This window comes from Pseudorasbora parva, chromosome 4 (genome assembly GCF_024679245.1).
Source record: "Pseudorasbora parva isolate DD20220531a chromosome 4, ASM2467924v1, whole genome shotgun sequence".
NCBI lineage: Eukaryota > Metazoa > Chordata > Actinopteri > Cypriniformes > Gobionidae > Pseudorasbora > Pseudorasbora parva.
The window spans coordinates 6947262-6975149 of NC_090175.1; the positions used below are offsets into that span (position 1 = coordinate 6947262).

The 27888-nt window shown below is 39.1% G+C and overlaps 2 protein-coding genes and 2 pseudogenes across 7 annotated transcripts; 2 read left to right on the top strand and 2 right to left on the bottom strand.

Annotated features, from left to right (window-relative positions):
• Positions 1–7632, top strand: LOC137073856 (C-type lectin domain family 4 member E-like). Of its 3 annotated transcripts, none has more exons than XR_010904806.1 (7): positions 1–151; positions 1898–2053; positions 2146–2249; positions 2318–2421; positions 2717–2841; positions 5173–5468; positions 6855–7632. XR_010904806.1 is itself a non-coding variant. In XM_067442563.1 (6 exons), exons 1-6 carry the CDS (start codon positions 58–60, stop codon positions 5202–5204), a joined length of 618 nt encoding a protein of 205 aa, XP_067298664.1. In that variant the 5' UTR covers positions 1–57; the 3' UTR covers positions 5205–6036. The 3 variants fall into 3 exon arrangements, 1 of the variants encoding a protein (XP_067298664.1); XR_010904805.1 differs by having other exon boundaries at positions 1895–2053; positions 6855–7629; XM_067442563.1 differs by lacking the exon at positions 6855–7632 and having other exon boundaries at positions 1895–2053; positions 5173–6036.
• A 3714-nt stretch (positions 7633–11346) lies between these two features.
• LOC137074233 (5S ribosomal RNA) lies at positions 11347–11463 on the bottom strand (annotated as a pseudogene).
• Positions 11464–13543: 2080 nt separating this feature from the next.
• Positions 13544–25814, top strand: LOC137073857 (C-type lectin domain family 4 member E-like). 4 transcript variants are annotated; one of them, XM_067442566.1, is made up of 5 exons: positions 13544–13960; positions 24519–24677; positions 24769–24872; positions 24941–25044; positions 25345–25814. In XM_067442566.1, the coding sequence occupies exons 1-5, from the start codon at positions 13867–13869 to the stop codon at positions 25478–25480; spliced, it is 597 nt and encodes a 198-aa protein (XP_067298667.1). In that variant the 5' UTR covers positions 13544–13866; the 3' UTR covers positions 25481–25814. The 4 variants fall into 4 exon arrangements, with proteins under 4 accessions (XP_067298667.1, XP_067298668.1, XP_067298665.1 ...); XM_067442567.1 differs by lacking the exons at positions 24519–24677; positions 24769–24872; positions 24941–25044; positions 25345–25814 and adding exons at positions 14270–14425; positions 14518–14621; positions 14690–14793; positions 15094–15382 and having other exon boundaries at positions 13558–13960; XM_067442564.1 differs by lacking the exons at positions 24519–24677; positions 24769–24872; positions 24941–25044; positions 25345–25814 and adding exons at positions 14267–14425; positions 14518–14621; positions 14690–14793; positions 15094–15382 and having other exon boundaries at positions 13564–13960.
• Positions 19463–19579, bottom strand: LOC137074234 (5S ribosomal RNA; annotated as a pseudogene).
• Positions 25815–27888: the final 2074 nt, after the last annotated feature.

Genomic DNA, 27888 nt, shown 5'->3' on the forward strand with positions numbered 1-27888 from the left:
ACCATTTTGGAAACACTACTCATATCTCTAAACACACCTCATCTGTGAAGGCGAATAATGGAGATAGACACCATTTATGAAAATGTTAAGGACTTGCATGGACCTCAGACACAGACTCACAGCCAGGATAAAGGACAAGCTCCAAAGACAGGTAAGCAGAAAGTTTAGGAACCAAAAACAATCTCAGTCATGGCTTTCTATGAGCACTGTATTTCTGATTTGATATTAGTTAAGAGTAGGGTTGGGCATCGAGAACCGGTTCTAACTTGGAACCGTTTAAAAAATAACGATTCCATTGGAATCGTTTAGAAAATGTATTTTCGGTTCCGATCTTCTGTTCCAAGCGCGCAAGTTTTGGTTTCCATGGCCACCTGATTTCCGTTGCTTGCGCGCCCGCTTGTTCTTTTAGTCATGGAAGCCCGGTAAGCGGCTCTGAAGAGTGGATTTATTTCACCATTAAAAGCCTGGGTCAGCACAGTGCAATCCCAGCTGCACTCTCCTCTCTGACCGACAGCGAGTTGACGCGCAGCCGCATATTCTCATTCAGCCGGTTAACCTCTGAACACGACGGACGCTCGTTCTGCTGGACTTTTCCTTACGACAGCGTGTTAGTGTTAGTGTGTGTGATCGGTCTGAATTTCGCACGGGATTGCATACAATTCTACGAAACCCCGCAGATTTCAAGCTCACATCTGAAGCACACACACACACATACCGTAATAAAGCCCCCTCTGACATACAAGTCCAAATATTTGCTTATTTTTCCAGCTTATTTTTTGGTTATAATTATTGGTCAAATACACTCAAACAAATTCTCAGTGCACATTTTGAACAGTATGTAAACACAGTCTTAAACAATTCAGGAAGAAATGAAGAATGAGTAACAGGAACAGTGTTCAGGATCCATGAGTGCGGCAGTTCTTAAAGGGACAGCAGTCATTTGTTATTCAAAGTCAAACAACAAAAAGACAAACGATCACACTGCTCTTGACTGATCAACTTGTCTAACTTTAATGGTTTTATATGAAACTATTTAATTTTTTACAAAAACATTATCCAATGTTATTTTAAATTGATTTAGCCACTTCATTTATATCTTTTATTCTATTGTGTTTATTTGTGCTATTTTTTGTAATATGTATCTTTGTTTATTCAATTTACCATTCAAAATCAAGCTTACTTGTGCTGTGTGTAAGCTATTGCAACACAATTACCCCGTTGTAAAAAATACATTGAGTTAACAAATATTTGTGAGATAATTTTAATAGTAATTGATCAATGTTTATATATGAGAAAAAGCTTAAAAGCTTTATCATATAAAGTGATCTCTTCAGAAGAAATGTTTGATTGCCTAGACTTTCAAAAGACAGACCAAAAAAAAAAAAAAAATATATATATATATATATATATATATATATATATATATATATATATATATATATATATATATATATATATATATATATATATATATATAAATATCTAATTGACAGTATATGCAGCGTTTTTCCCCCGTGGTATTGAAAATAGCATTGAATATCGATGTGACATGTTTTGACTCCACCCCTCAAAGAATCGGAATCGAGAATCGAAAAGAACCGGAATCGAAAGTAAGAATCGGAATCGGAATCAGAATCGTTCAAATCAAAACGATGCCCAACCCTAGTTATGAGTTTATCTGATTTTATATGAAGTGTATTTCATGGAATAATTTCTTCTATTTACTTTCTCAGCATGTTCTTGTTTGAATATTTTACTGGAATTCCAGTTTGTAATTTTAACAGAACACGTTTATAACTAAAGACAAAGCTGGATAATGGTTGATTTGAAATGTCGTATCTAATAATGTGAATGGTATTCACTGATATTTGTGTGTTTTCTCTCTGTTTGTCAGAAGGATGCAGATGTTTGGTGGTGTTGACGGTGTTTCTCGGGCTCATTTGTGTTCTTCTGCTGGTCCTTTTCATATGGCAGATCACCGCCATTACAAACTTAACAGACACAAACGAGGAGTTAGAAAGCATTCTGAAACTGAGGAATGCTTCTGAACAAGGTCAGTAAAAAATCTGTTTCTGTGTAGTTTCCTTTTAATCGTTTATGTATAGTTTTGAGAAGTGTTTATGTACGACAATCTGTGTGGTCCAGTTTGTTATACCATATCCAATGAGGCGATGACCTGGTCTGAGAGCAGGCAGTACTGCAGGGATCGAGGAGCTGATCTGATCATTATCAACACTGAAGAGAAGCAGGTGAGTTTGTGTGAATGATTGTTAATGAAGGAGAGGAAACACGCTTATTCCTGTTTTTATTCACACAGACGTTCATAACTTCATTAGCCAAGGAGAGACTGTGGATTGGTTTGAATGACATTGAGAACGAGACGGTCTTTAAATGGGTGGATACTTCACATCTGAATCAAAAGTAAGACCTAAAACCACTGCTATCTGTTTTAGTCAAAAAATCAGACCATCACAACCTTCAGAAAACTGCTGGAGACACGCCTCTTCCACAAACACAATTAAATGAACTTCCCATGGAAACTCTTCTTCTTTGCGCTGTAACTTCTGCTTCATCAGTTTACTCCTGAATCATGCCATTCATCTGCGAGGACTGTTGATTCATGAATTGATTGTGATGCTCATCATTTGTTAAGTCTACGTGCTAAATATTAATCAAACATTTGAGGTTCTTAATAATTCTGACACATTTTATTCAGGTTTTGGGGTAAAGATGAGCCGAATAGTCTTCCTAGAATAGAGGACTGCATTGAACTGGATCCCGAAAGAGACCGTGTGAACAACTGGAATGATCTCCCATGTTTATTCAAGATAAAATGTATTTGTGAGCAGTAGGTTACGTCCAGTCATGTCATGGTTTTACTTCTATTATCTTATGGAATAAATCTTATTTTGATCACATAGTTTATTATTAAGATTCCTGTCTTTTTAAACTTTAAGTTTATTTTATCATGTATGAAATGCTTTTATGTGAATGTCTTGCTCCATCACAAGCAGCTCTATCAACCCTATTCCTATGCTCCATGACACTTTGCGCCAATTATGGGTGTATCTTCCATTAAACTGTAAACAAATGAACCTGGGCTGTAACCACCATAGACATATGTTACAATAATTATAGACAATAATTAAAAATCGCCAAAATTACCAACTTTTGATGTTTTTGATGCTGCTCTGCTGTACTCCATTACACACCAGTCTGTTTGTTGCGATTTAAATACGTTTTAAATAGTACATTCTTAAGCCTTGTGCACACCAGGACGATTATCACGCGCTTAAAAGGTTAGTTCACCCAAAAAATAAAATTCTGTCTAAAGACGTCGTTACAAAGCCCATCTCACTACAGTGGTTCTACAATAATTTTATGAAGTGACGAGAATAGTTTTTGTGTGAGAAAAAAACGAAATAATGGCTTTTATAGTGATGGGCCGATTTCAAAACAAAGCTTTGAACCGTTTTGAATCAGTGAATCGAATCAGTGTTTCGGATCGCCAAAGTCACGTGATTTCAGCAGTTCATGAATCATGAATCGATACACTGATTCATTAAAGGGGGGGGGGGGGGTGAAATGCTGTTTCATGCATACTGAGCTTTTTACACTGTTAAAGACTTGGATTCCCATCCTAAACATAGACAAAGTTTTAAAAAATAAGTTGGACGTTTGATAGAGTATTTCTGTGTCAAAAATACTCCTTCTGGTTTCTCACAAGTTTCGGAGAGTTTTTTTCGAGTGTGGGTCGGCTTGACGTCAACAAGTCAGAGGTCATGGTATGGGCCGTACGGGCTCTTCCACCGGTAGGGTGCGCGCGCGTGACTAGAGCGAGAGAGGAAATGCACGCCCATAAACGCTGCTCTCAGGTGCAGATCCACTCGTCCGTGCAACACTTCTGTCGCGCCGCGCTCCACTTTATTCCTATAGCCTTGTTTATACTCGACGCTTCTGCATGAGCGCGAGGGTGCCGTTTTAAAATAAGCCATTTTAAATAAAGATCCATGTTTAACCAAATAAATAAATAAATCACGACACTAAAGTTTTGTGAAATTAGGAAATATTTAAGAGATCGTTAATTTAGTGCATATTTTGTTCTCATGTCACAAGTAGCCTAATAATATCAAGCAAAGGTTTACTGAGTTTTACAGGATTCTTTTGTGGTGTGGTTTTTGGTGAAATGTACTAAAATAAATATCATCACCTGTGCACGTTAGCCCACTTCTTCTCGACGCGTTGGTTTATAGAACAATTACTCCGAGTCGGCCTCTGTCGTTTCAAAGAATAGCACAACGGCGAGCGCGTCAAGTATAAATGCCTCGTCCATTTGGGGAGGAGTGCGCGCTCAAAAAAATGATACGTTGGATTTACTTAATTTTTTTATGTCAACAGGTTCCACGTAATTGGGTTATGTTGAATTTAATTAACATTGTTTATTTCGGTAAACGTAAATTTTGTATGTAAAGTTAATTCAATGCCATTTAGTTAAATCAGGTTAACATTCTTAATTTTGTCCAAACCTATTAAGTTTAATTACTCTGAAATGAATATAAAAAACAAAACAAGTTTAATTGATTTTTTTTATTTAGTGAAATGCTATTTTTTTACAACATTTACTAAACCTTTTACATTACAAGATTGTATTGGCTAGATGGTTCTGTTAGATCTATGGCATGCCCAAAGTCATTGTTTTTTTAATATTAAAATAACTTTAATTGTTATTAGCAGATCCTCACCCCAAGCACATGCTCTACACTTCACCACAATGGTGACGTCAAAACACACTAACATAACACACACTTTTAAATACCAACATAACAAAACATTAAACATTTAAAAGTCTCTCCATTTTCTCATCTCATTAGAAAGTCATAAAATAGCACTTTATTTAAACATTTACTCTCCAAATTCAGCCCATTTGCAAAGCATGATGGGAAGTGAAAGTCCTGTTTGATTGGATTACTTGACTGAAATGTTATCTCAAAATAAAAACATAAAGTTATGTCAAAGAGTGACGGTTTCAAAGAGATGTCAAAGAGAGAAAGTCAGTTTAACATGAATCAATTACATTTGAACCAGAAACCTGATATAACGGTGTTAAATCAAGATGAATTTCTTAAATAAAGTGAACAGCATCATAAGTTCTTTTTTTTTGAGTGCGCGCAGACAGCGGAGGCTCACACAGCGAAGCCAGGTGAAAGTATAAGCAAGCCTTATGGGTGACGTCAAGCGACTTCAACGCGTCCGCACAGCATTCCGGGAAGGCAGCGCTGCATTTGAACCGATTTGAATGCAGAAATGACGGGAAGCTTCACATCATCACACCTCAGTCGTGTCACAAAAGTGGATCGCCACAGTCACTGCTGTCACAGGACTTAACGAAATCAACAGTTACCAAAAAAGTGTGTTTTTGACGGAGCGGTCCCAACGATAAAGGTTCGGTCCTGCTTTGGAAGCTGGCGGTGAGTAAAACTGCTTCAAATGTCTGTGCTGTTGGCTATCGTCGCGTGAGTAAACATCAGTAAACAACACGATCGTGTATAACGTTAGTTAATTCATCAATGGAGCATGCGATCTATGGTGTGTGTTTAAATACATTTGTTTAGCTGACCACTATAGGTGTCAGTTTGTTTATTGTAAAACCACCCAAACATAAACCTAGCGTTCTCACAAAGCGTGCTTCGTCATTCAAATGCGCTAACGGTTACTCCATTGCTGTTCTATGTATAACGTTACACTAGTCTGACGTGCAAAACCGTTTTGCTTGCTACTGCTAAGGTTTAGTCGCATACAATAGTCCATAAACCAAATGATAAATAGGGTTGCCACCCGTCCCGTGAAATACGGAATCGTCCCGTATTTTCAGGAAAAATGACGCATCCCGTATCAAAGCAATACGGGATGCGATTTGTCCCGTATTTTACATAGGTCCACCCGCATTGTGTGAAGACACGTCCTATTCTGCCCCTAATTGGGTTGCTGAGGTACAGACAAGAGTGGGAAGAATTAAATACTTGGCTGGAAAGTGTCCGCGGCAATGAATACCAAGCCAATTGCACAATTTGTCGGCGAGTGTTTTCAGTGGCCCACGGTGGCCTGTCAGATGTGAGACAGCATCGGGAGAGCAACATTCACGAAATGCAAGAGCTCACCGAAATCAAAGCACTGTCGCACAGTTCTTCATGCCTCAACCATCTCCTGAGGCAGACAGTGTAATATATTTTTTTTTTTTTATCACCTCAATTTTTTGATTGGTAACGTTAGATTTCATATGCTGCTATTAAGAAATAATGTTAATAATGTAGGCTACATTAATGATGTTATGATTTGTTTATTAAGGTTAAGTTGTACAGTCACACAAGCATTACTTTAATAAGAGATAAGATATATATGTATATATATATATATATATATATATATATATATATATATATATATATATATATATATATATATTTATATATATATATATATATATATAAAATATTTAATACATATTTAATCAAAATAGGACCTTTTAGGAATAAAATTAACAACTATTTGTTATGCTTAACAAATTTAAATAATTGCATCATCCAATACTATAGAATTAACAATAGACTATAAAAATGGAATAATACATAAATATATTTAAAATAAAAAATAAAATTAAAAAAAATGTTGTTAAGTGTTTTATTAAAATAAGAAATGATTGTAGATATTATATCATTTACAGTTATTTAGGTGTGGTTTCACTGTTTGGATGGTGTTACTGCAAACAATGACAAATATTTTAGTCAAAATCTTTGTTCACAACACTATAAAATTACTCGAGTTATTTAGCAATTTCTTATCCTACTCCCCTCTAGGTTACAGCAGCTGAGTTAACGCAGGTGTACCACACGGTTAAACACAACCTCAGCTATAATAGTGCTGACTGTGGACACAAGCTCAACCAAAAGATTCTGCATGACTCCAAAATCATAAAGAAAATGTCTCTTGGGAGAACAAAGACATTGTCAAAGACATCCTTGCTCCAAAAGCAGTGGCTGATGTTGTTGACATCTTAACATCAGATAAACCCCTCCCATTCTCCATTCAGACGGATGCGTCAAATAAAGGGAACATGAAGATTTTTCCCCTTGCTGTACAGTACTTCAGGCCAGAAACTGCAATCTGCAACAAAATGCTGGATTTTGGAGAGAATCCAGATGAGTCAGTTGCTGGGATTATGGAATACATAGAACAATCCCTTGATAAATTTGGCTTATCATTAGATCAAGTTACAGCATTTAGTGCAGACAATACTAATGTAAATTATGGAATCCATAACTCTGTCTTCACCAACCTAAAGAAAAAGCAAAAAGGTTTGCTGGAAGGGAACTACCATGCCCATATTGTGCACAACACAGTGAAGCATGCTCTCGACCAGCTCACTGTAGATGTGGAAAATGTTGTGCTGAAGGTCTATGGCCACTTCTCCACATCTGCCAAACGAAGGGAATCCCTCAAAGAGTTTTGCCAGTTCTGTGATGTAGAGTTCCGTGAGATTCTGCGCCATGTTACTACAAGGTGGCTGTCAGGTCTTACTTCATCAGCCTGGGGGTGTGTCCCAGACAGATCAGAGCTTTATTAAAGCTCAGTGAAGCCTCAACTAAGGAAGATGCTGATAATGTGGAAGTTTACCTCCTGTTCTCCAATAACATCCTCTATTTGAAGATGTTGTAAAGAAGCTGGAGAATGATTCAACCACGTGTGTTGAGCTGTATTCCATCATGTCTACCTTCAAGCAAAAACTTGCACAGAGAAGAGATGACCAGTTTTATTGCTATAACAAAAGTGAAGCTGCAGCATCTTCTCCCACATGATGCAGATAGGGCAAGGGCAGATTTCACAGCATTTCTCAACACAGCAATCTCATACATTGAGAAATGGTTTGATTTTTCAGAGGACAACTGGCTGTTCTCCCTGCAACCTCTCTCTCTGAACCATGACATGCTTTTCAGTGACACTGAGAGGATCATTAATAAGCTCAACCTCATCCAAAAAGTCAGCATGGATGAATTTTATGATGAATGCACCACAGCAAATAGCATTCTGAAGGGGCTTAGAGATGAGGATGAATGGAAGTCCAAAGATGTGGCTGCCAGGTGGGTAGCTCTCTTTCAAGTAGCTAACCTGCCTAACATGCTGTCCATCATCAGCCACATCTTAAGCGTCCCAGCATCCACTGGTTATGTGGAAAGGATCTTTTCTAGAATGACCAACAAATGGAGTGACCGCAGGAACAGGTGCTCTGTGGAGCTCATTGGGAGTGATCTCTTGATCACTCTCAACTTTGAGCAGTCCTGTTCAGACTTTTACTGTAGCTGTTTGAAAGACAAACAGCTTCTCAGTGCTGCACGGAGTGACAAGAAGTACACTTTTAAAAGAAAGTAGGCCTGACATGCTCCAGCCTCCAATACTGCACACTAGTACTTCTGGTCCACTAATGTTACTATGTTCATGATGTTCATGGAAAATCCTTTGCAAGTCTCCTGCACTATATATATATTTATTTTCCCCAATATACTTTTTTTATTATTATAAAAGCATTTGTTTAATTTATAATAACTATGTTATGGATCTGTTAATTTAATAAGTTAATAAAATATGGTTCCTCCAAAAGCTTATTTTTTTGTGGTCTTAATCACACTTTGTTGGCCTTTGTTTTTTATTGTCATAGCTGTGTATTATACTGAGTGCATCTGTTCACACTGATTTCAATAGCAGATATCCTATTATCATGTAATAATAATAATAATAATAATGCGTTCGATTTATATAGCGCTTTTCAAGGCACTCAAAGCGCTTTACATTGAAGGGGGGAATCTCCTCAACCACCACCAATGTGCAGCATCCACCTGGATGATGCGACGGCAGCCATATTGCGCCAGAACGCTCACCACACACCAGCTGATTGGTGCACAGCAAAAACTCCAGTGTTAAATTAACTCTCCTGAGAGTACATGTGAGACCACACTCAAGAGTGTTAAAGTGTTAAAATAAGAGTGTTAAAGTAACACTGAAGCAGTGTTAAAGTTAATAAGATAATTAACTGATCATTGGCAATTATTGAAGATACCTGATGATAACAAGCAGAATCACCAAATGAGAACATCACAATTCACAAGTGGACATATTTTCCATTTGTAATTGCAAAGCAACTCAGACAGTGTGTGTTTGTCCGAAAATCATAAAAATAAAAGACACTTCACTCAGACAACTTATCATCTGTAATTCACACATTTTTGGATCATGAGAGAAACCAGACCTGAAGGAAAGACTCTCTGGCTCAGGATTCAATCCAGGATCTTCTTGTTGTGAGGAGCAAGTGTTTCCCACTGAGACACTGTGCTGCCCTTAATCACAGATATAAGACACACTTTGACTATTTCTGTCAGAGTCAGACGTCTACAGAAGCTCTTACTGAGAATTACCAGAGGTTTAGATGTTGAGGAGTTATGGTTCATTTGAAGTCACCATTGTGGAGGGAAGCGTTTGCTTTAGTTGGGCTCTTGGTCTCCGTACGTGTGTTAGCGTTTCTGAGGCTGCTGTAACTGTGTGTGTGAAACACAAGAGTTGTGGCTGAGAAAGCAAAGCTAATGTGACATCAGATGTTGTCAGCTCCTTGTTGATGATAACTAAATCATCAGAAAGTGAGCATCTGATGTTGTTTTTTGTGTTCTTGTTTGGCACAATAGTTATTTGTTTATAGCCTCTATAATTTTGTGAATCTGCATTATATGGCACCAATAGCAATAAAAGGACCACCTATCCTGACGGATGAGAAAAAAAGTATGTGTACCCAATGTTTTGAGAAAATATTTCCCATGGTCACACACAGATATCAAGATTTGGCCTATGATTCACAACAATGGTGACAATCAAGCATCAGTTTTGTACTACGAAGCCACCCATCATGCATTGCAGCAGGAAGCGTTTTTGTATCACCGTTGTTGTGAAACATAGGCCAAACCTTGATGTCTGTGTGTGATCGTGGGAAATATTTTCTCAAAACATTGGGTGTATGTACTTTATCATCCTTCAGGATAAGGCTATTGGTGCCAATACTGCAGAGGCTATAAACAAATTACTATTGTACCAAATAAAAACATAATATCAGATACACACTTTCTGATGATTTAGTTATCATCAACAAGGAGCTGACAACACCTGATGTCACTTTAGCTTTGCTTTCTCAGCCACAACTCTTGTGTTTCACACACACACAGTTACAGCAGCCTCAGAAACGCTAACACACGTACGGGGACCAAGAGCCCAACTAAAGCAAACGCTTCCCTCCACAATGGTGACTTCAAATGAACCATAAATCATCAACATCTAATTATCTGTTAATTTTGTTTTTATGATTTTTGGATAAACACACTTTGTCTGTGAGTTGCTTTGCAATTACAGATAAAAAATATGTCCACAATGAGCAGATTTGAACTAGTGTTTAACCTTGAGGTCCATGAGGGTCTATATCAGACGTGCAGATCACGTCCAAAACAGACGTCATAAAAACTTTCATTCTGGCTCCTCAGTGGACGTCTTTTCAACGTCTGCCTCTAGTGGCAATGAAATCATTAGAATTATATTGAAAATGCTGGATCTCATGTTATAATCAACCAGATAAACCCAACTAAGAGACTCTAAATTAGTTGAGTGATTCAGATCAAGTAATGACAACATCAAAACATAACCAACACCAAACAATCAGCTTTTCTCATGGCTTGTCTGACTGTTGGTTACGGCATCAAACAAAATATAATCTTACAAAGTCAAGTTGTCAAGAGCCCAAGTTAAACAAACACTGATCACCAAAAATGGCCTCATTTGGTAATTCTGTTAACATCAGGTATCTTCAATAATTGCCAATCATCACTCCATTAATCAGTTAATTATCTTATTAACTTTAACACTGCTTCAGTGTTACTTTAACACTCTTACTTTAACACTTTAACACTCTTGAGTGTGGTCTCACATGTACTCTCAGGGGAGTTAATTTAACACTGGAGTTTTTGCTGTGTGGAGAGGAGACCGAGTGATGAAGCCAATCAGGATATGGGGATTATTAGGAGGCCATGATGGACAGAGACCAATGGGCAAATTTGGCCAGGATGCCGGGGTTACACCCCTACTCTTTATCGAAAGACATCCTGGGATTTTTAACGACCACAGAGAGTCGAGACCTCGGTTTAACGTCTCATCCGAAGGACGGTGCTCTTTATCAGTATAGTGTCCCCATCACTATACTGGGGTGTTAGGACCCACACAGACCACAGGGTGAGCGCCCCCTGCTGGCCTCACTAACACCTCTACCAGCAGCAACCTAGTTTTCCCAGTTGGTCTCCCATCCAGGTACTGACCAGGCTCAGCCCTGCTTAGCTTCAGTGGGAAACCAGTCTTGGGCTACAGGGTGATATGGCTGCTGGTTATTATCATGTCCATTGGTATCAATCTTAATATATATACAAATTATGAAAACATGTTTTAAGTTATGATATACGACCACTGCACTGGCACACCATCGGGACTGTGGTCATCGTGGCCCCGAGGGGTGTGGCCACCACTGTGGCAGGCGTCCCTTATTTTTCTTTATTGAAGGTGGCAACCCTACTCATAAACAACGACTAAACCCATACAAATGTTGACAGGCCACTAAATACAGTACATACCACAGAGACGGAGGTCCTGCTGTTGTTGCTTCTCCTGTTCAATTTATTTACATTTACATTTATGCATCTAGCAGACGCTTTTATCCAAAGTGACTTACAACTCAGGAAAATAGGAAGTGATCCGTCAAGAAGAGGCAAAGAAACAGAAAAAGTGCCCCAAATACCGCTCAGAGTAGCAAAAACCAGAAAAGGGAAGAAGAAAAGAGAAATAGAGGAGGAAAGATTTTTTTTTATTTTTTTATGTAAGATTAATGGAAGAGATGAGTTTTTACTTGTCTTTTGAATGAAGCGAGTGATTCTGTTGTGCGTATGGAGGACAGAAGATCGTTTCAACAACCAGGAACAATGAAAGAAAAGTTCTAGAGAGGGATTTCATGCTTCTCTGTGATGGTACCACAAGCCTTCACTCATTAGTTGAGCGAAGGCTTCTGGTGGGTGTGTAGACTCGTAGGAGTGAGTCGAAGTATGTGGGTGCTGAGCTTGTGGAAGATCCATAAGCAAGAGTCAGAGCTTTGAATTTGTTCCGGGCAGCGAGTGGTAGCCAATGCAGAGAGATGAATAGAGGTGAGACATGAGCCATTTTGGGCTCATTGAATACAAGACGTGCCGCAGCCTCGGGATCTGATTCTGGATCTGTATTAGTTGAATCTGATTGATAGCCATGGTTTATTAGAGTAGCGTTTTCTTCTCCACGCTTGAGGATGTTACCGCTTTGTGCGCGCTTGTCATTTTTTAGCTCCGCCCACACGATACGCCTCCAACCGTTTGTTTTTTTTTTCGGAAAGACTCGGTACAGCCTATATTTATTTTATAAATATAATAAAACTAAAGACTTTTTGGAGATATGAAGGGTGCAATACTACTCTATAGGTACTCAAGATTGACTGAAACTGAGTGTTTCACCCCCCAGGAAGTTTCCATGTTTTAAAACAGTCCATCTCTATACAAGTCGTTATTTAGGTTGTTTTTTTGCACACAAAAACTATTTTCATCGCTTCATAAAATGATTGTAGAGCCGCTGTAGTGAGATGGGCTTTGTAACGACGTCTTTAGTGCCTTTATGGGTCTTGAGAGAGGAAATTACATTGGTGTCAATGAAGGCCTTTCTGAACCATCGGATTTCAACACTAATATCTTCATCTGTGTCTGAAGATGAACGGAGGTCTGACGGGTGTCATTTTTTGGTGAACTAACCCTTTAACGGCAGCATTTTACAAGGTGTTTTTTTGACGCATTTTTGTGTTCATACCCAAGCGATTTTCACTGGCGATGCGCGGAGCGAAAGTGCAAATTCACTCCCTGGTGCTTTCCATCGAATCCTATTTGATCTGCAATTCCTCTGCATAACAAGTCGCTCTTATCAAGATTTTTGTAGTCGCTGTGGCATTGTGAACACCAAAGGGACCAGCAGCTCTACAGTCATCTCGCCTTGTTGCATCTCCTTCAGCTGAATCCCTTCTATGCACTTTCAGTCTTGTGGACTTACTTCAGCTGAGCCTGCAAATGGCAAGCTACACAGAGGACCTTACCCAGCAGTCAAAGCGGCATTACGTCACAAAAGTGCAGACTCAGAGGAAGACCGTGAGGGTTTAGGGTGCCATTTGGGATGATGAACGAGTACATCAGGTGTTATGGGAAGTGTTCCCGGTTCCGGCTGACCTAGTTAATGCAGCCTAACAATCAGTCAATTGATTTGAATAATGAAAGTTAACTGTACTGCGCTTTGCCATTTTTTCTAGACCTGGAACAGTCTTGCACACTTACTTCCTGTTGCGTACACACACTCTCAAATGGCCAAGACCGCAAGTGTGTTTATTTGGACAGGCCCAGCAAACATCCCCATCACAGCAGAGATAGACCTGTTAAAGACCTTGATGCTCTTTGTCTGACACAGATCTGTGTCTGAGTTTGTTCAAACTTTACTGTCGTGATTTTTTGTCATGCTTTAAGTTTAGCATAAAGCTTGCTGATCCTTACACTTCAGGGAAGAAACAATGGTTAGGATTAAAACACCAGAAGTGATTGCATCATCTGTTACCACATCCTAAACATATGGTTTTGTAACACGTTTGTCAGAGAAAATTACTTCCCCTGAAGGTTTAGCACCATTTTGGAAACACTACTCATATCTCTAAACACACCTCATCTGTGAAGGCAAATAATGGAGATAGACGGCATTTATGAATATGTTGAGGAAGTGCATGGACCTCAGACACAGACTCACAGCCAGGATAAAGGACAAGCTCCAAAGACAGGTAAGCAGAAAGTTTAGGAACCAAAAACAATCTCAGTCATGGCTTTCTATGAGCACTGTATTTCTGCTTTTATATTAGTTATGAGTTTATCTGATTTTATATGAAGTGTATTTCATGGAATAATTTCTTCTATTTACTTTCTCAGCATGTTCTTGTTTGAATATTTTACTGCAATTCCAGTTTGTAATTTTAAAAGAACACGTTTATAACTAAAGACAAAGCTGGATAATGGTTGATTTGAAATGTCGTATCTTATAATGTGAATGGTATTCACTGATATTTGTGTGTTTTCTCTCTGTTTGTCAGAAGGATGCAGATGTTTGGTGGTGTTGACGGTGTTTCTCGGGCTCATTTGTGTTCTTCTACTGGTCCTTTTCATATGGCAGATCACCGCCATTACAAACTTAACAGACACAAACGAGAAGTTAGAAAGCATTCTGAAACTGAGGAATGCTTCTGAACAAGGTCAGTAAAAAATCTGTTTCTGTGTAGTTTCCTTTTAATCGTTTATGTATAGTTTTGAGAAGTGTTTATGTACGACAATCTGTGTGGTCCAGTTTGTTATACCATATCCAATGAGGCGATGACCTGGTCTGAGAGCAGGCAGTACTGCAGGGATCGAGGAGCTGATCTGATCATTATCGACACTGAAGAGAAGCAGGTGAGTTTGTGTGAATGACTGTTAATGAAGGAGAGGAAACACGCTTATTCCTGTTTTTATTCACACAGAGGTTCATAACTTCATTAGCCAAGGAGAGACTGTGGATTGGTTTGACTGACATTGAGAATGAGGCGGTCTTTAAATGGGTGGATACTTCACATCTGAATCAAAAGTAAGATCTAAAACTACTGCTATCTGTTTTAGTCATTATAAAAAATCAGACCATCACAACCTTCAGAAAACTGCTGGAGACACGCCTCTTCCACAAACACAATTAAATGAACTTCCCATGGAAACTCTTCTTCTCTGCGCTGTAACTTCTGCTTCATCAGTTTACTCCTGAATCATGCCATTCATCTGCGAGGACTGTTGATTCATGAATTGATTGTGATGCTCATCATTTGTTAAGTCTACGTGCTAAATATTAATCAAACATTTGAGGTTCTTAATAATTCTGACACATTTTATTCAGGTTTTGGGATAAAGGTGAGCCGAATAGTCTTCCTAGAATAGAGGACTGCATTGAACTGGATCCCGAAAGAGACCGTGTGAACAACTGGAATGATCTCCCATGTTTATTCAAGATAAAATGTATTTGTGAGCATTAGGTTACGTCCAGTCATGTCATGGTTTTACTTCTATTATCTTATGGAATAAATCTTATTTTGATCACATAGTTTATTATTAAGATTCCTGTCTTTTTAAACTGTAAGTTTATTTTATCATGTATGAACTGCTTTTATGTGAATGTCTTGCTCCATCACAAGCAATCAACCCTATTCCTATGCTCCATGACACTTTGCGCCAATAATGGGTGTATCTTCCATTAAACTGTAAACAAATGAACCTGGGCTGTAACCACTATAGATATATGTTACAATAATTATAGACAATAATTAAAAATCGCCAAAATTACCAACTTTTGATGTTTTTGATGCTGCTCTGCTGTACTCCATTACACACCAGTCTGTTTGTTGCGATTTAAATACGTTTTAAATAGTACATTCTTAAGCCTTGTGCACACCAGGACGATTATCACGCGCTTAAAAGGTTAGTTCACCCAAAAAATAAAATTCTGTCTAAAGACGTCGTTACAAAGCCCATCTCACTACAGTGGTTCTACAATCATTTTATGAAGTGACGAGAATAGTTTTTGTGTGGGAAAAAAACGAAATAATGGCTTTTATAGTGATGGGCCGATTTCAAAACAAAGCTTTGAACCGTTTTGAATCAGTGAATCGAATCAGTGTTTCGGATCGCCAAAGTCACGTGATTTCAGCAGTTCATGAATCATGAATCGATACACTGATTCATTAAAGGGGGGTGGGGGGGTGAAATGCTGTTTCATGCATACTGAGCTTTTTACACTGTTAAAGACTTGGATTCCCATCCTAAACATAGACAAAGTTTAAAAAAATAAGTTGGACGTTTGATGGAGTATTTCTGTGTCAAAAATACTCCTTCTGGTTTCTCACAAGTTTCGGAGAGTTTTTTTCGAGTGTGGGTCGGCTTGACGTCAACAAGTCAGAGGTCATGGTATGGGCCGTACGGGCTCTTCCACCGGTAGGGTGCGCGCGCGTGACTAGAGCGAGAGAGGAAATGCACGCCCATAAACGCTGCTCTCAGGTGCAGATCCACTCGTCCGTGCAACACTTCTGTCGCGCCGCGCTCCACTTTATTCCTATAGCCTTGTTTATACTCGACGCTTCTGCATGAGCGCGAGGGTGTCGTTTTAAAATAAGCCATTTTAAATAAAGATCCATGTTTAACCAAATAAATAAATAAATCACGACACTAAAGTTTTGTGAAATTAGGAAATATTTAAGAGATTGTTAATTTAGTGCATATTTTGTTCTCATGTCACAAGTAGCCTAATAATATCAAGCAAAGGTTTACTGAGTTTTACACGATTCTTTTGTGGTGTGGTTTTTGGTGAAATGTACTAAAATAAATATCATCACCTGTGCACGTTAGCCCACTTCTTCTCGACGCGTTGGTTTATAGAACAATTACTCCGAGTCGGCCTCTGTCGTTTCAAAGAATAGCACAACGGCGAGCGCGTCAAGTATAATCCTTCGTCCTTTTGGGGAGGAGCGCGCGCTCAAAAAAATGATACGTTGGATTTACTTAATTTTTTTATGTCAACAGGTTCCACGTAATTGGGTTATGTTGAATTTAATTAACATTGTTTATTTCGGTAAACGTTATTTTTTGTACGTAAAGTTAATTCAATGCCATTTAGTTAAATCAGGTTAACATTCTTAATTTTGTCCAAACCTATTAAGTTTAATTACTCTGAAATGAATATAAAAAACAAAACAAGTTTAATTGATTCTTTTTATTTAGTGAAATGCAATTTTTTACAACATTTACAAAACCTTTTACATTACAAGATTGTATTGGCTAGATGGTTCTGTTACATCTATGGCATGCCCAAAGTTGTTGTTTATTATTAAAATAACTATAATTGTTATTAGCAGATCCTCACCCCAAGCACTTGCTCTACAATTCACCACAATGGTGACGTCAAAACACACTAACATAACACACACTTTTAAATACCAACATAACAAAACATTAAACATTAAAAAGTCTCTCCATTTTCTCATCTTATTAGAAAGTCATAAAATAGCACTTTATTTAAACATTTACTCTCCAAATTCAGCCCATTTGCAAAGCATGTTGGGAAGTAAAAGTCCTGTTTGATTGGATTACTTGACTGAAATGTTATCTCAAAATAAAAACATAAAGTTATGTCAAAGAGTGACGGTTTTAAGTCAGTTTAACATGAATCAATTACATTTGAACCAGAAACCTGATATAACGGTGTTAAATCAAGATGAATTTCTTAAATAAAGTGAACAGCATCATAAGTTCTTTTTTTTTTAGTGCGCGCAGACAGCGGAGGCTCACACAGCGAAGCCAGGTGAAAGTATAAGCAAGCCTTATGGGTGACGTCAAGTGACTTCAACGCGTCCGCACAGCATTCCGGGAAGGCAGCGCTGCATTTGAACCGATTTGAATGCAGAAATGACGGGAAGCTTCACATCATCACACCTCAGTCGTGTCACAAAAGTGGATCGCCACAGTCACTGCTGTCACAGGACTTCACGAAATCAACAGTTACCAAAAAAGTGTGTTTTTGACGGAGCGGTCCCAACGATAAAGGTTCGGTCCTGCTTTGGAAGCAGCCGGTGAGTAAAACTGCTTCAAATGTCTGTGCTGTTGGCTATCGTCGCGTGAGTAAACATCAGTAAACAACACGATCGTGTATAACGTTAGTTAATTTATCAATGGAGCATGCGATCTATGGTGTGTGTTTAAATACATTTGTTTAGCTGACCACTATAGGTGTCAGTTTGTTTATTGTAAAACCACCCAAACATAAACCTAGCGTTCTCACAAAGCGTGCTTCGTCATTCAAATGCGCTAACGGTTACTCCATTGTTGTTCTCTGTATAACGTTACACTAGTCTGACGTGCAAAACCGTTTTGCTTGCTACTGCTAAGGTTTAGTCGCATACAATAGTCCATAAACAAATTGATAAATAGGGTTGCCACCCGTCCCGTGAAATACGGAATCATCCCGTATTTTCAGGAAAAATTACGCATCCCGTATCAAAGCAATACGGGATGCGATTTGTCCCGTATTTTAAATTATGATGAATGCACCACAGCAAATAGCATTCTGAAGGGGCTTAGAGATGAGGATGAATGGAAGTCCAAAGATGTGGCTGCCAGGTGGGTAGCTCTCTTTCAAGTAGCTAACCTGCCTAACATGCTGTCCATCATCAGCCACATCTTAAGCGTCCCAGCATCCACTGGTTATGTGGAAAGGATCTTTTCTAGAATGACCAACAAATGGAGTGACCGCAGGAACAGGTGCTCTGTGGAGCTCATTGGGAGTGATCTCTTGATCACGCTCAACTTTGAGCAGTCCTGTTCAGAGTTTTACTGTAGCTGTTTGAAAGACAAACAGCTTCTCAGTGCTGCACGGAGTGACAAGAAGTACACTTTTAAAAGAAAGTAGGCCTGACATGCACCAGCCTCCAATACTGCACACTAGTACTTCTGGTCCACTAATGTTACTATGTTCATGATCTTCATGGAAAATCCTTTGCAAGTCTCCTGCACTATATATATATTTATTTTCCCCAATATACTTTTTTTATTATTATAAAAGCATTTGTTTAATTTATAATAACTATGTTATGGATCTGTTAATTTAATAAGTTAATAAAATATGGTTCCTCCAAAAGCTTATTTTTTTGTGGTCTTAATCACACTTTGTTGGCCTTTGTTTTTTATTGTCATAGCTGTGTATTATACTGAGTGCATCTGTTCACACTGATTTCAATAGCAGATATCCTATTATCATGTAATAATAATAATAATAATGCGTTCGATTTATATAGCGCTTTTCAAGGCACTCAAAGCGCTTTACATTGAAGGGGGGAATCTCCTCAACCACCACCAATGTGCAGCATCCACCTGGATGATGCGACGGCAGCCATATTGCGTCAGAACGCCCACCACACACCAGCTGATTGGTGGAGAGGAGACCGAGTGATGAAGCCAATCAGGATATGGGGATTATTAGGAGGCCATGATGGACAGAGACCAATGGGCAAATTTGGCCAGGATGCCGGGGTTACACCCCTACTCTTTATCGAAAGACATCCTGGGATTTTTAACGACCACAGAGAGTCGAGACCTCGGTTTAACGTCTCATCTGAAGGACGGTGCTCTTTATCAGTATAGTGTCCCCATCACTATACTGGTGTGTTAGGACCCACACAGACCACAGGGTGAGCGCCCCCTGCTGGCCTCACTAACACCTCTACCAGCAGCAACCTAGTTTTCCCAGTTGGTCTCCCATCCAGGTACTGACCAGGCTCAGCCCTGCTTAGCTTCAGTGGGAAACCAGTCTTGGGCTACAGGGTGATATGGCTGCTGGTTATTATCATGTCCATTGGTATCAATCTTAATATATATACAAATTATGAAAACATGTTTTAAGTTATGATATACGACCACTGCACTGGCACACCATCGGGACTGTGGTCATCGTGGCCCCGAGGGGTGTGGCCACCACTGTGGCAGGCGTCCCTTATTTTTCTTTATTGAAGGTGGCAACCCTACTCATAAACAACGACTAAACCCATACAAATGTTGACAGGCCACTAAATACAGTACATACCACAGAGACGGAGGTCCTGCTGTTGTTGCTTCTCCTGTTCAATTTATTTACATTTACATTTACATTTATGCATCTAGTAGACGCTTTTATCCAAAGTGACTTACAACTCAGGAAAACAGGAAGTGATCCGTCAAGAAGAGGCAAAGAAACACAAAAAGTGCCCCAAATACCGCTCAGAGTAGCAAAAACCAGAAAAGGGAAGAAGAAAAGAGAAATAGAGGAGGAAAGATTTTTTTTTATTTTTTTTTATGTAAGATTAATGGAAGAGATGAGTTTTTACTTGTCTTTCGAATGAAGCGAGTGATTCTGTCGTGCGTATGGAGGACAGAAGATCGTTTCAACAACCAGGAACAATGAAAGAAAAGTTCTAGAGAGGGATTTCATGCCTCTCTGTGATGGTACCACAAGCCTTCGCTCATTAGTTGAGCGAAGGCTTCTGGTGGGTGTGTAGACTCGTAGGAGTGAGTCGAAGTATGCGGGTGCTGAGCTTGTGGAAGATCCATAAGCAAGAGTCAGAGCTTTGAATTTGTTCCGGGCAGCGAGTGGTAGCCAATGCAGAGAGATGAATACACAGCAAAAACTCCAGTGTTAAATTAACTCTCCTGAGAGTACATGTGAGACCACACTCAAGAGTGTTAAAGTGTTAAAGTAAGAGTGTTAAAGTAACACTGAAGCAGTGTTAAAGTTAATAAGATAATTAACTGATTAATGGAGTGATGATTGGCAATTATTGAAGATACCTGATGTTAACAGAATTACCAAATGAGGCCATTTTGGTGATCAGTGTTTGTTTAACTTGGGCTCTTGACCCTTGACTTTGTAAGATTATATTTTGTTTGATGCCGTAACCAACAGTCAGACAAGCCATGAGAAAAGCTGATTGTTTGGTGTTGGTTATGTTTTGATGTTGTCATTACTTGATCTGAATCACTCAACTAATTTAGAGTCTCTTAGTTGGGTTTATCTGGTTGATTATAACATGAGATCCAGCATTTTCAATATAATTCTAATGATTTCATTGCCACTAGAGGCAGACGTTGAAAAGACGTCCACTGAGGAGACAGAATGAAAGTTTTTATGACGTCTATTTTGGACGTGATCTGCACGTCTGATATAGACCCTCATGGACCTCAAGGTTAAACACTAGTTCAAATCTGCTCATTGTGGACATATGTTTTATCTGTAATTGCAAAGCAACTCACAGACAAAGTGTGTTTATCCAAAAATCATAAAAACAAAATTAACAGATAATTAGATGTTGATGATTTATGGTTCATTTGAAGTCACCATTGTGGAGGGAAGCGTTTGCTTTAGTTGGGCTCTTGGTCCCCGTACGTGTGTTAGTGTTTCTGAGGCTGCTGTAACTGTGTGTGTGTGTGAAACACAAGAGTTGTGGCTGAGAAAGCAAAGCTAAAGTGACATCAGATGTTGTCAGCTCCTTGTTGATGATGACTAAATCATCAGAAAGTGAGCATCTGATATTATGTTTTTATTTGGCATAATAGTAATTTGTTTATAGCCTCTGCAGTATTGGCACCAATAGCCTTATCCTGAAGGATGATAAAGTACATACACCCAATGTTTTGAGAAAATATTTCCCATGATCACACACAGACATCAAGGTTTGGCCTATGTTTCACAACAACGGTGACACAAAAACGCTTCCTGCTGCAATGCATGATGGGTGGCTTCGTAGTACAAAACTGATGCTTGATTGTCACCATTGTTGTGAATCATAGGCCAAATCTTGATATCTGTGTGTGACCATGGGAAATATTTTCTCAAAACATTGGGTACACATACTTTTTTTCTCACCCGTCAGGATAGGTGGTTCATTTATTGCTATTGGTGCCAAATAATGCAGATTTACAAGATTATAGAGGCTATAAACAAATAACTATTGTGCCAAACAAGAACACAAAAAACAACATCAGATGCTCACTTTCTGATGATTTAGTTATCATCAACAAGGAGCTAACAACATCTGATGTCACATTAGCTTTGCTTTCTCAGCCACAACTCTTGTGTTTCACACACACACAGTTACAGCAGCCTCAGAAACGCTAACACACGTACGGGGACCAAGAGCCCAACTAAAGCAAACGCTTCCCTCCACAATGGTGACTTCAAATGAACCATAAATCCTCAACATCTAAACCTCTGGTAATTCTCAGTAAGAGCTTCTGTAGACGTCTGACTCTGACAGAAATAGTCAAAGTGTGTCTTATATCTGTGATTAAGGGCAGCACAGTGTCTCAGTGGGAAACACTTGCTCCTCACAACAAGAAGATCCTGGATTGAATCCTGAGCCAGAGAGTCTTTCCTTCAGGTCTGGTTTCTCTCAAGATCCAAAAATGTGTGAATTACAGATGATAAGTTGTCTAAAGTGTCTAAAGGTGTGAGTGAAGTTTCTTTTATTTTTATGATTTTCGGACAAACACACACTGTCTGAGTTGCTTTGCAATTACAAATGGAAAATATGTCCACTTGTGAATCGTGATGTTCTCATTTGGTGATTCTGCTTGTTATCATCAGGTATCTTCAATAATTGCCAATAATCAGTTAATTATCTTATTAACTTTAACACTGCTTCAGTGTTACTTTAACACTCTTATTTTAACACTTTAACACTCTTGAGTGTGGTCTCACATGTACTCTCAGGAGAGTTAATTTAACACTGGAGTTTTTGCTGTGTAGAGGTGAGACATGAGCCATTTTGGGCTCATTGAATACAAGACGTGCCGCAGCCTCGGGATCTGATTCTGGATCTGTATTAGTTGAATCTGATTGATAGCCATGGTTTATTAGAGTAGCGTTTTCTTCTCCACGCTTGAGGATGTTACCGCTTTGTGCGCGCTTGTCATTTTTTAGCTCCGCCCACACGATACGCCTCCAACCGTTTGTTTGTTTTTCGGAAAGACTCGGTACAGCCTATATTTATTTTATAAATATAATAAAACTAAAGACTTTTTGGAGATATGAAGGGTGCAATACTACTCTATAGGTACTCAAGATTGACTGAAACTGAGTGTTTCACCCCCCCAGGAAGTTTCCATGTTTTAAAACAGGCCATCTCTATACAAGTCGTTATTTAGGTTGTTTTTTTTGCACACAAAAACTATTTTCATCGCTTCATAAAATGATTGTAGAGCCGCTGTAGTGAGGTGGGCTTTGTAACGACGTCTTTAGTGCCTTTATGGGTCTTGAGAGAGGAAATTACATTGGTGTCAATGAAGGCCTTTCTGAGCCATCGGATTTCAACACTAATATCTTCATCTGTGTCTGAAGATGAACGGAGGTCTGACGGGTGTCATTTTTTGGTGAACTAACCCTTTAACGGCAGCATTTTACAAGGTGTTTTTTTGACGCATTTTTGTGTTCATACCCAAGCGATTTTCACTGGCGATGCGCGGAGCGAAAGTGCAAATTCACTCCCTGGTGCTTTCCATCGAATCCTATTTGATCTGCAATTCCTCTGCATAACAAGTCGCTCTTATCAAGATTTTTGTAGTCGCTGTGGCATTGTGAACACCAAAGGGACCAGCAGCTCTACAGTCATCTCGCCTTGTTGCATCTCCTTCGGCTGAATCCCTTCTATGCACTTTCAGTCTTGTGGACTTACTTCAGCTGAGCCTGCAAATGGCAAGCTACACAGAGGACCTTACCCAGCAGTCAAAGCGGCATTACGTCACAAAAGTGCAGACTCAGAGGAAGACCGTGAGGGTTTAGGGTGCCATTTGGGATGATGAACGAGTACATCAGGTGTTATGGGAAGTGTTCCCGGTTCCGGCTGACCTAGTTAATGCAGCCTAACAATCAGTCAATTGATTTGAATAATGAAAGTTAACTGTACTGCGCTTTGCCATTTTTTCTAGACCTGGAACAGTCTTGCACACTTACTTTCTGTTGCGTACACACACTCTCAAATGGCCAAGACCGCAAGTGTGTTTATTTGGACAGGCCCAGCAAACATCCCCATCACAGCAGAGATAGACCTGTTAAAGACCTTGATGCTCTTTGTCTGACACAGATCTGTGTCTGAGTTTGTTCAAACTTTACTGTCGTGATTTTTTGTCATGCTTTAAGTTTAGCATAAAGCTTGCTGATCCTTACACTTCAGGGAAGAAACAATGGTTAGGATTAAAACACCAGAAGTGATTGCCTCATCTGTTACCACATCCTAAGCATATGGTTTTGTAACACGTTTGTCAGAGAAAATTACTTCCCCTGAAGGTTTAGCACCATTTTGGAAACACTACTCATATCTCTAAACACACCTCATCTGTGAAGGCGAATAATGGAGATAGACACCATTTATGAAAATGTTAAGGACTTGCATGGACCTCAGACACAGACTCACAGCCAGGATAAAGGACAAGCTCCAAAAACAAGTAAGCAGAAAGTTTAGGAACCAAAAACAATCTCAGTCATGGCTTTCTATGAGCACTTTATTTCTGATTTTATATTAGTTATGAGTTTATCTGATTTTATATAAAGTGTATTTCATGGAATAATTTCTAATATTTACTTTCTCAGCATGTGCTTGTTTGAATATTTTACAGCAATTCCAGTTTGTAATTTTAACAGAACACGTTTATAACTAAAGACAAAGCTGGATAATGGTTGATTTGAAATGTCGTATCTTATAATGTGAATGGTATTCACTGATATTTGTGTGTTTTCCCTCTGTTTGTCAGGAGGATGCAGATGTTTGGTGGTGTTGACGGTGTTTCTCGGGCTCATTTGTGTTCTTCTACTGGTCTTCGTCATACTGCAGATCGGCAAAATCCCAAATTTAATAGACACAAACCAGGAGCTAGAAAGCATTCTGAAACCAAAGGATGCTTCTGAACAAGGTCAGTAAAAATCTGTTCATGTGTAGTTTCCTTTTAATCGTTTATGTATAGTTTTGAAAAGTGTTTATGTACGACAATCTGTGTGGTCCAGTTTGTTATACCATATCCAATGAGGCGATGACCTGGTCTGAGAGCAGGCAGTACTGCAGGGATCGAGGAGCTGATCTGATCATTATCAACACTGAAGAGAAGCAGGTGAGTTTGTGTGAATGACTGTTAATGAAGGAGAGGAAACACGCTTATTCCTTTTTTTATTCACACAGAGGTTCATAACTTCATTAGCCAAGGAGAGACTGTGGATTGGTTTGACTGACATTGAGAACGAGACGGTCTTTAAATGGGTGGATACTTCACATCTGAATCAAAAGTAAGATCTAAAACTACTGCTATCTGTTTTAGTCATTATAAAAAATCAGACCATCACAACCTTCAGAAAACTGCTGGAGACACGCCTCTTCCACAAACACAATTAAATGAACTTCCCATGGAAACTCTTCTTCTCTGCGCTGTAACTTCTGCTTCATCAGTTTACTCCTGAATCATGCCATTCATCTGCGAGGACTGTTGATTCATGAATTGATTGTGATGCTCATCATTTGTTAAGTCTACGTGCTAAATATTAATCAAACATTTGAGGTTCTTAATAATTCTGACACATTTTATTCAGGTTTTGGGATAAAGGTGAGCCGAATAGTCTTCCTAGAATAGAGGACTGCATTGAACTGGATCCCGAAAGAGACCGTGTGAACAACTGGAATGATCTCCCATGTTTATTCAAGATAAAATGTATTTGTGAGCATTAGGTTACGTCATGTCATGGTTTTACTTCTATTATTTTATGGAATAAATCTTATTTTGATCACATAGTTTATTATTAAGATTCCTGTCTTTTTAAACTGTAAGTTTATTTTATCATGTATGAACTGCTTTTATGTGAATGTCTTGCTCCATCACAAGCAGCTCTATCAACCCTATTCCTATGCTCCATGACACTTTGCGCCAATTATGGGTGTAATGGATGTCGTTCGACACCCGTCAGACCTCCGTTCATCTTCAGACACAGATGAAGATATTAGTGTTGAAATCCGATGGCTCAGAAAGGCCTTCATTGACACCAATGTAATTTCCTCTCTCAAGACCCATAAAGGCACTAAAGACGTCGTTACAAAGCCCATCTCACTACAGCGGCTCTACAATCACTTTATGAAGTGCCGAGAATAGTTTTTGTGCGTAAAAAAAAAAAAAACGAAATAATGACTTATATAGTGATGCCCGATTTCAGAACAAAGCTTTGAATGGTTTTGAATCAGCATATCGAGTCATGATTCAGATCGCCAAAGTCACGTGATTTCATCAGTTCATGAATCAATTCACTGATTCATTAACCCTTTAACGGCAGCATTTTTCAAGGTTTTTTTGACACATCTTTGTGTTTAATACCCAAGTTATTTTCACTGGCGATGCGCGGAGCGAACATGCAAATCCACTCCCTGGTGCTTTTCCATCGAATCCTATTTGATCTGCAATTCCTCTCCATAACAACTCGCTCTTATCAATATTTTTGTAGTCGCTGTGGCGTTGTGAACACCAAAGGGACCAGCAATCATCTCGCCTTGTTGCATCTCCTTCGGATGAATCCCTTCTATGCACTTTCAGTCTTGTGGACTTACAATGGCTGCCGAGTACACGTGTCTGTTAAGTCCATGAGAGTAGTGTCCCATTTATCATTTTAGGTTTCAGAAGGATCCTTGCGAACACCCTTGATAGGCTATACGCACTTCAGCTGAGCCTGCAATTTGCGAGCTACACAGAGGACCTTACCTGGCAGTCAAAGCGGCATTACGTCACAAAAGTGCGGACTCAGAGGAGGACCGTGATGGTTTAGGGTGCCATTGGGGATCCAGCCTATGTCTACATACTTCCTCTTCGTCGTCTGATTTTTCTTAGGTATCAGTGTGTGCTCGGTAAGACCGACTTGTGTTTTGGCGCCACCAAGTCGTGTGTAATAATAATTTAGCAGCTCCAGGCACGAGAACAAAAGCGCCAATCTCATTGGTCAAAAACACCAATCTATAATGCTGACAAGAGAGGAAAGTTAATTTTTCTGAGGGGTAACGTTAAACTTTTTATTAAGTTATACATAAGTTATGAAGATAATGTTGGCATAATGACAGACATTGCCTGGCTACACCCTCATCTGACAGAGTTTGTCCCAGGCACTTTTTACTTCAACTGCGCCTGACAGAAGAATTTATTTTTCTGAGATGATTATTACACTTTACATCAAATAAATAGCTTTTATAAAACCGTATAAGTCCTGGTGGTCGTTGAGAGTTGCTATTGCATCCATGAACGCATTCCAGCTGGAGAGGACGGCGTCGACATTTCTGATGGAAGCGGGGCGCACACCGGACTGAAGCTCAGCGTCGCGTCTCAGGATCTCACGCCGGACGTGCACATTATATACACGCGCAAGCTTAATTCTGAATGACTTCTGACAGAGCTGCATGATGGGTGTATCTTGTAGCACAGGGTCAAATCAGTATATTGATCAGATTTGATGGAAATATAATATAAATTTAATATAAAATCTTGAAATGGCGCTCTGTGGTGCGGCAGGATTTTGAACAACTTCTTGAGCCGCTGTGGACAGGCACCGAATGCTGCCACCGGTGTGCTTACACTCATTGAAAACAATGTTTTGAATTTTAGAGACGTGGCGCGGAGCTTCCCTTCCGGTGAGCAACCCCCTTAATGCGGCAGACAACCTGCATGTCACAAAATGATTGCGATTGAAAGTCAGCACATGTAAAGACCAGATCGGTTTAGATAACGTCTCATGTAAACAGTCCAATAAATCTTTAAAATCTAAATGATTTTAATCGGAATGACAAAAAGGTGTGCATGTAAACGTGCCTACTGTTGTGCGTACACACATTGGCGCCCTTTGTTTAATCACAAGGTGTTAAATGTCTGTGACAAACATGAGATAATCATCCTGGTGAGAACAAGCATTTAAAGAAAGATGGCCAATTAAATCCAAGTGTTGGTCAAGTTACTTTAAAAAAGTAATTAGTTATAGTTACTAGTTACTTCTCACAAATAATAACTCAATTAGTAACTGAGTTACATCATTATAAAAGTAACTAATTACCAGGAAAATTAACTACTGATACACTTTTTTTTAAATGTACAAATATGTCAAATAACT

Bases quoted from the DNA above. Each gene is read 5' to 3' on its own strand.
- LOC137073856 (XM_067442563.1), top strand. From the start codon at position 58: ATGGAGATAGACACCATTTATGAAAATGTTAAGGACTTGCATGGACCT. The intron at 2,250-2,317 runs GTGAGTTTGTGT...TTATTCACACAG, and splicing joins TCAACACTGAAGAGAAGCAG to ACGTTCATAACTTCATTAGC. The intron at 2,422-2,716 runs GTAAGACCTAAA...CATTTTATTCAG, and splicing joins ACTTCACATCTGAATCAAAA to GTTTTGGGGTAAAGATGAGC.
- LOC137073857 (XM_067442566.1), top strand. From the start codon at position 13,867: ATGGAGATAGACGGCATTTATGAATATGTTGAGGAAGTGCATGGACCT. The intron at 24,678-24,768 runs GTCAGTAAAAAT...TGTGTGGTCCAG, and splicing joins AAAGGATGCTTCTGAACAAG to TTTGTTATACCATATCCAAT. The intron at 24,873-24,940 runs GTGAGTTTGTGT...TTATTCACACAG, and splicing joins TCAACACTGAAGAGAAGCAG to AGGTTCATAACTTCATTAGC.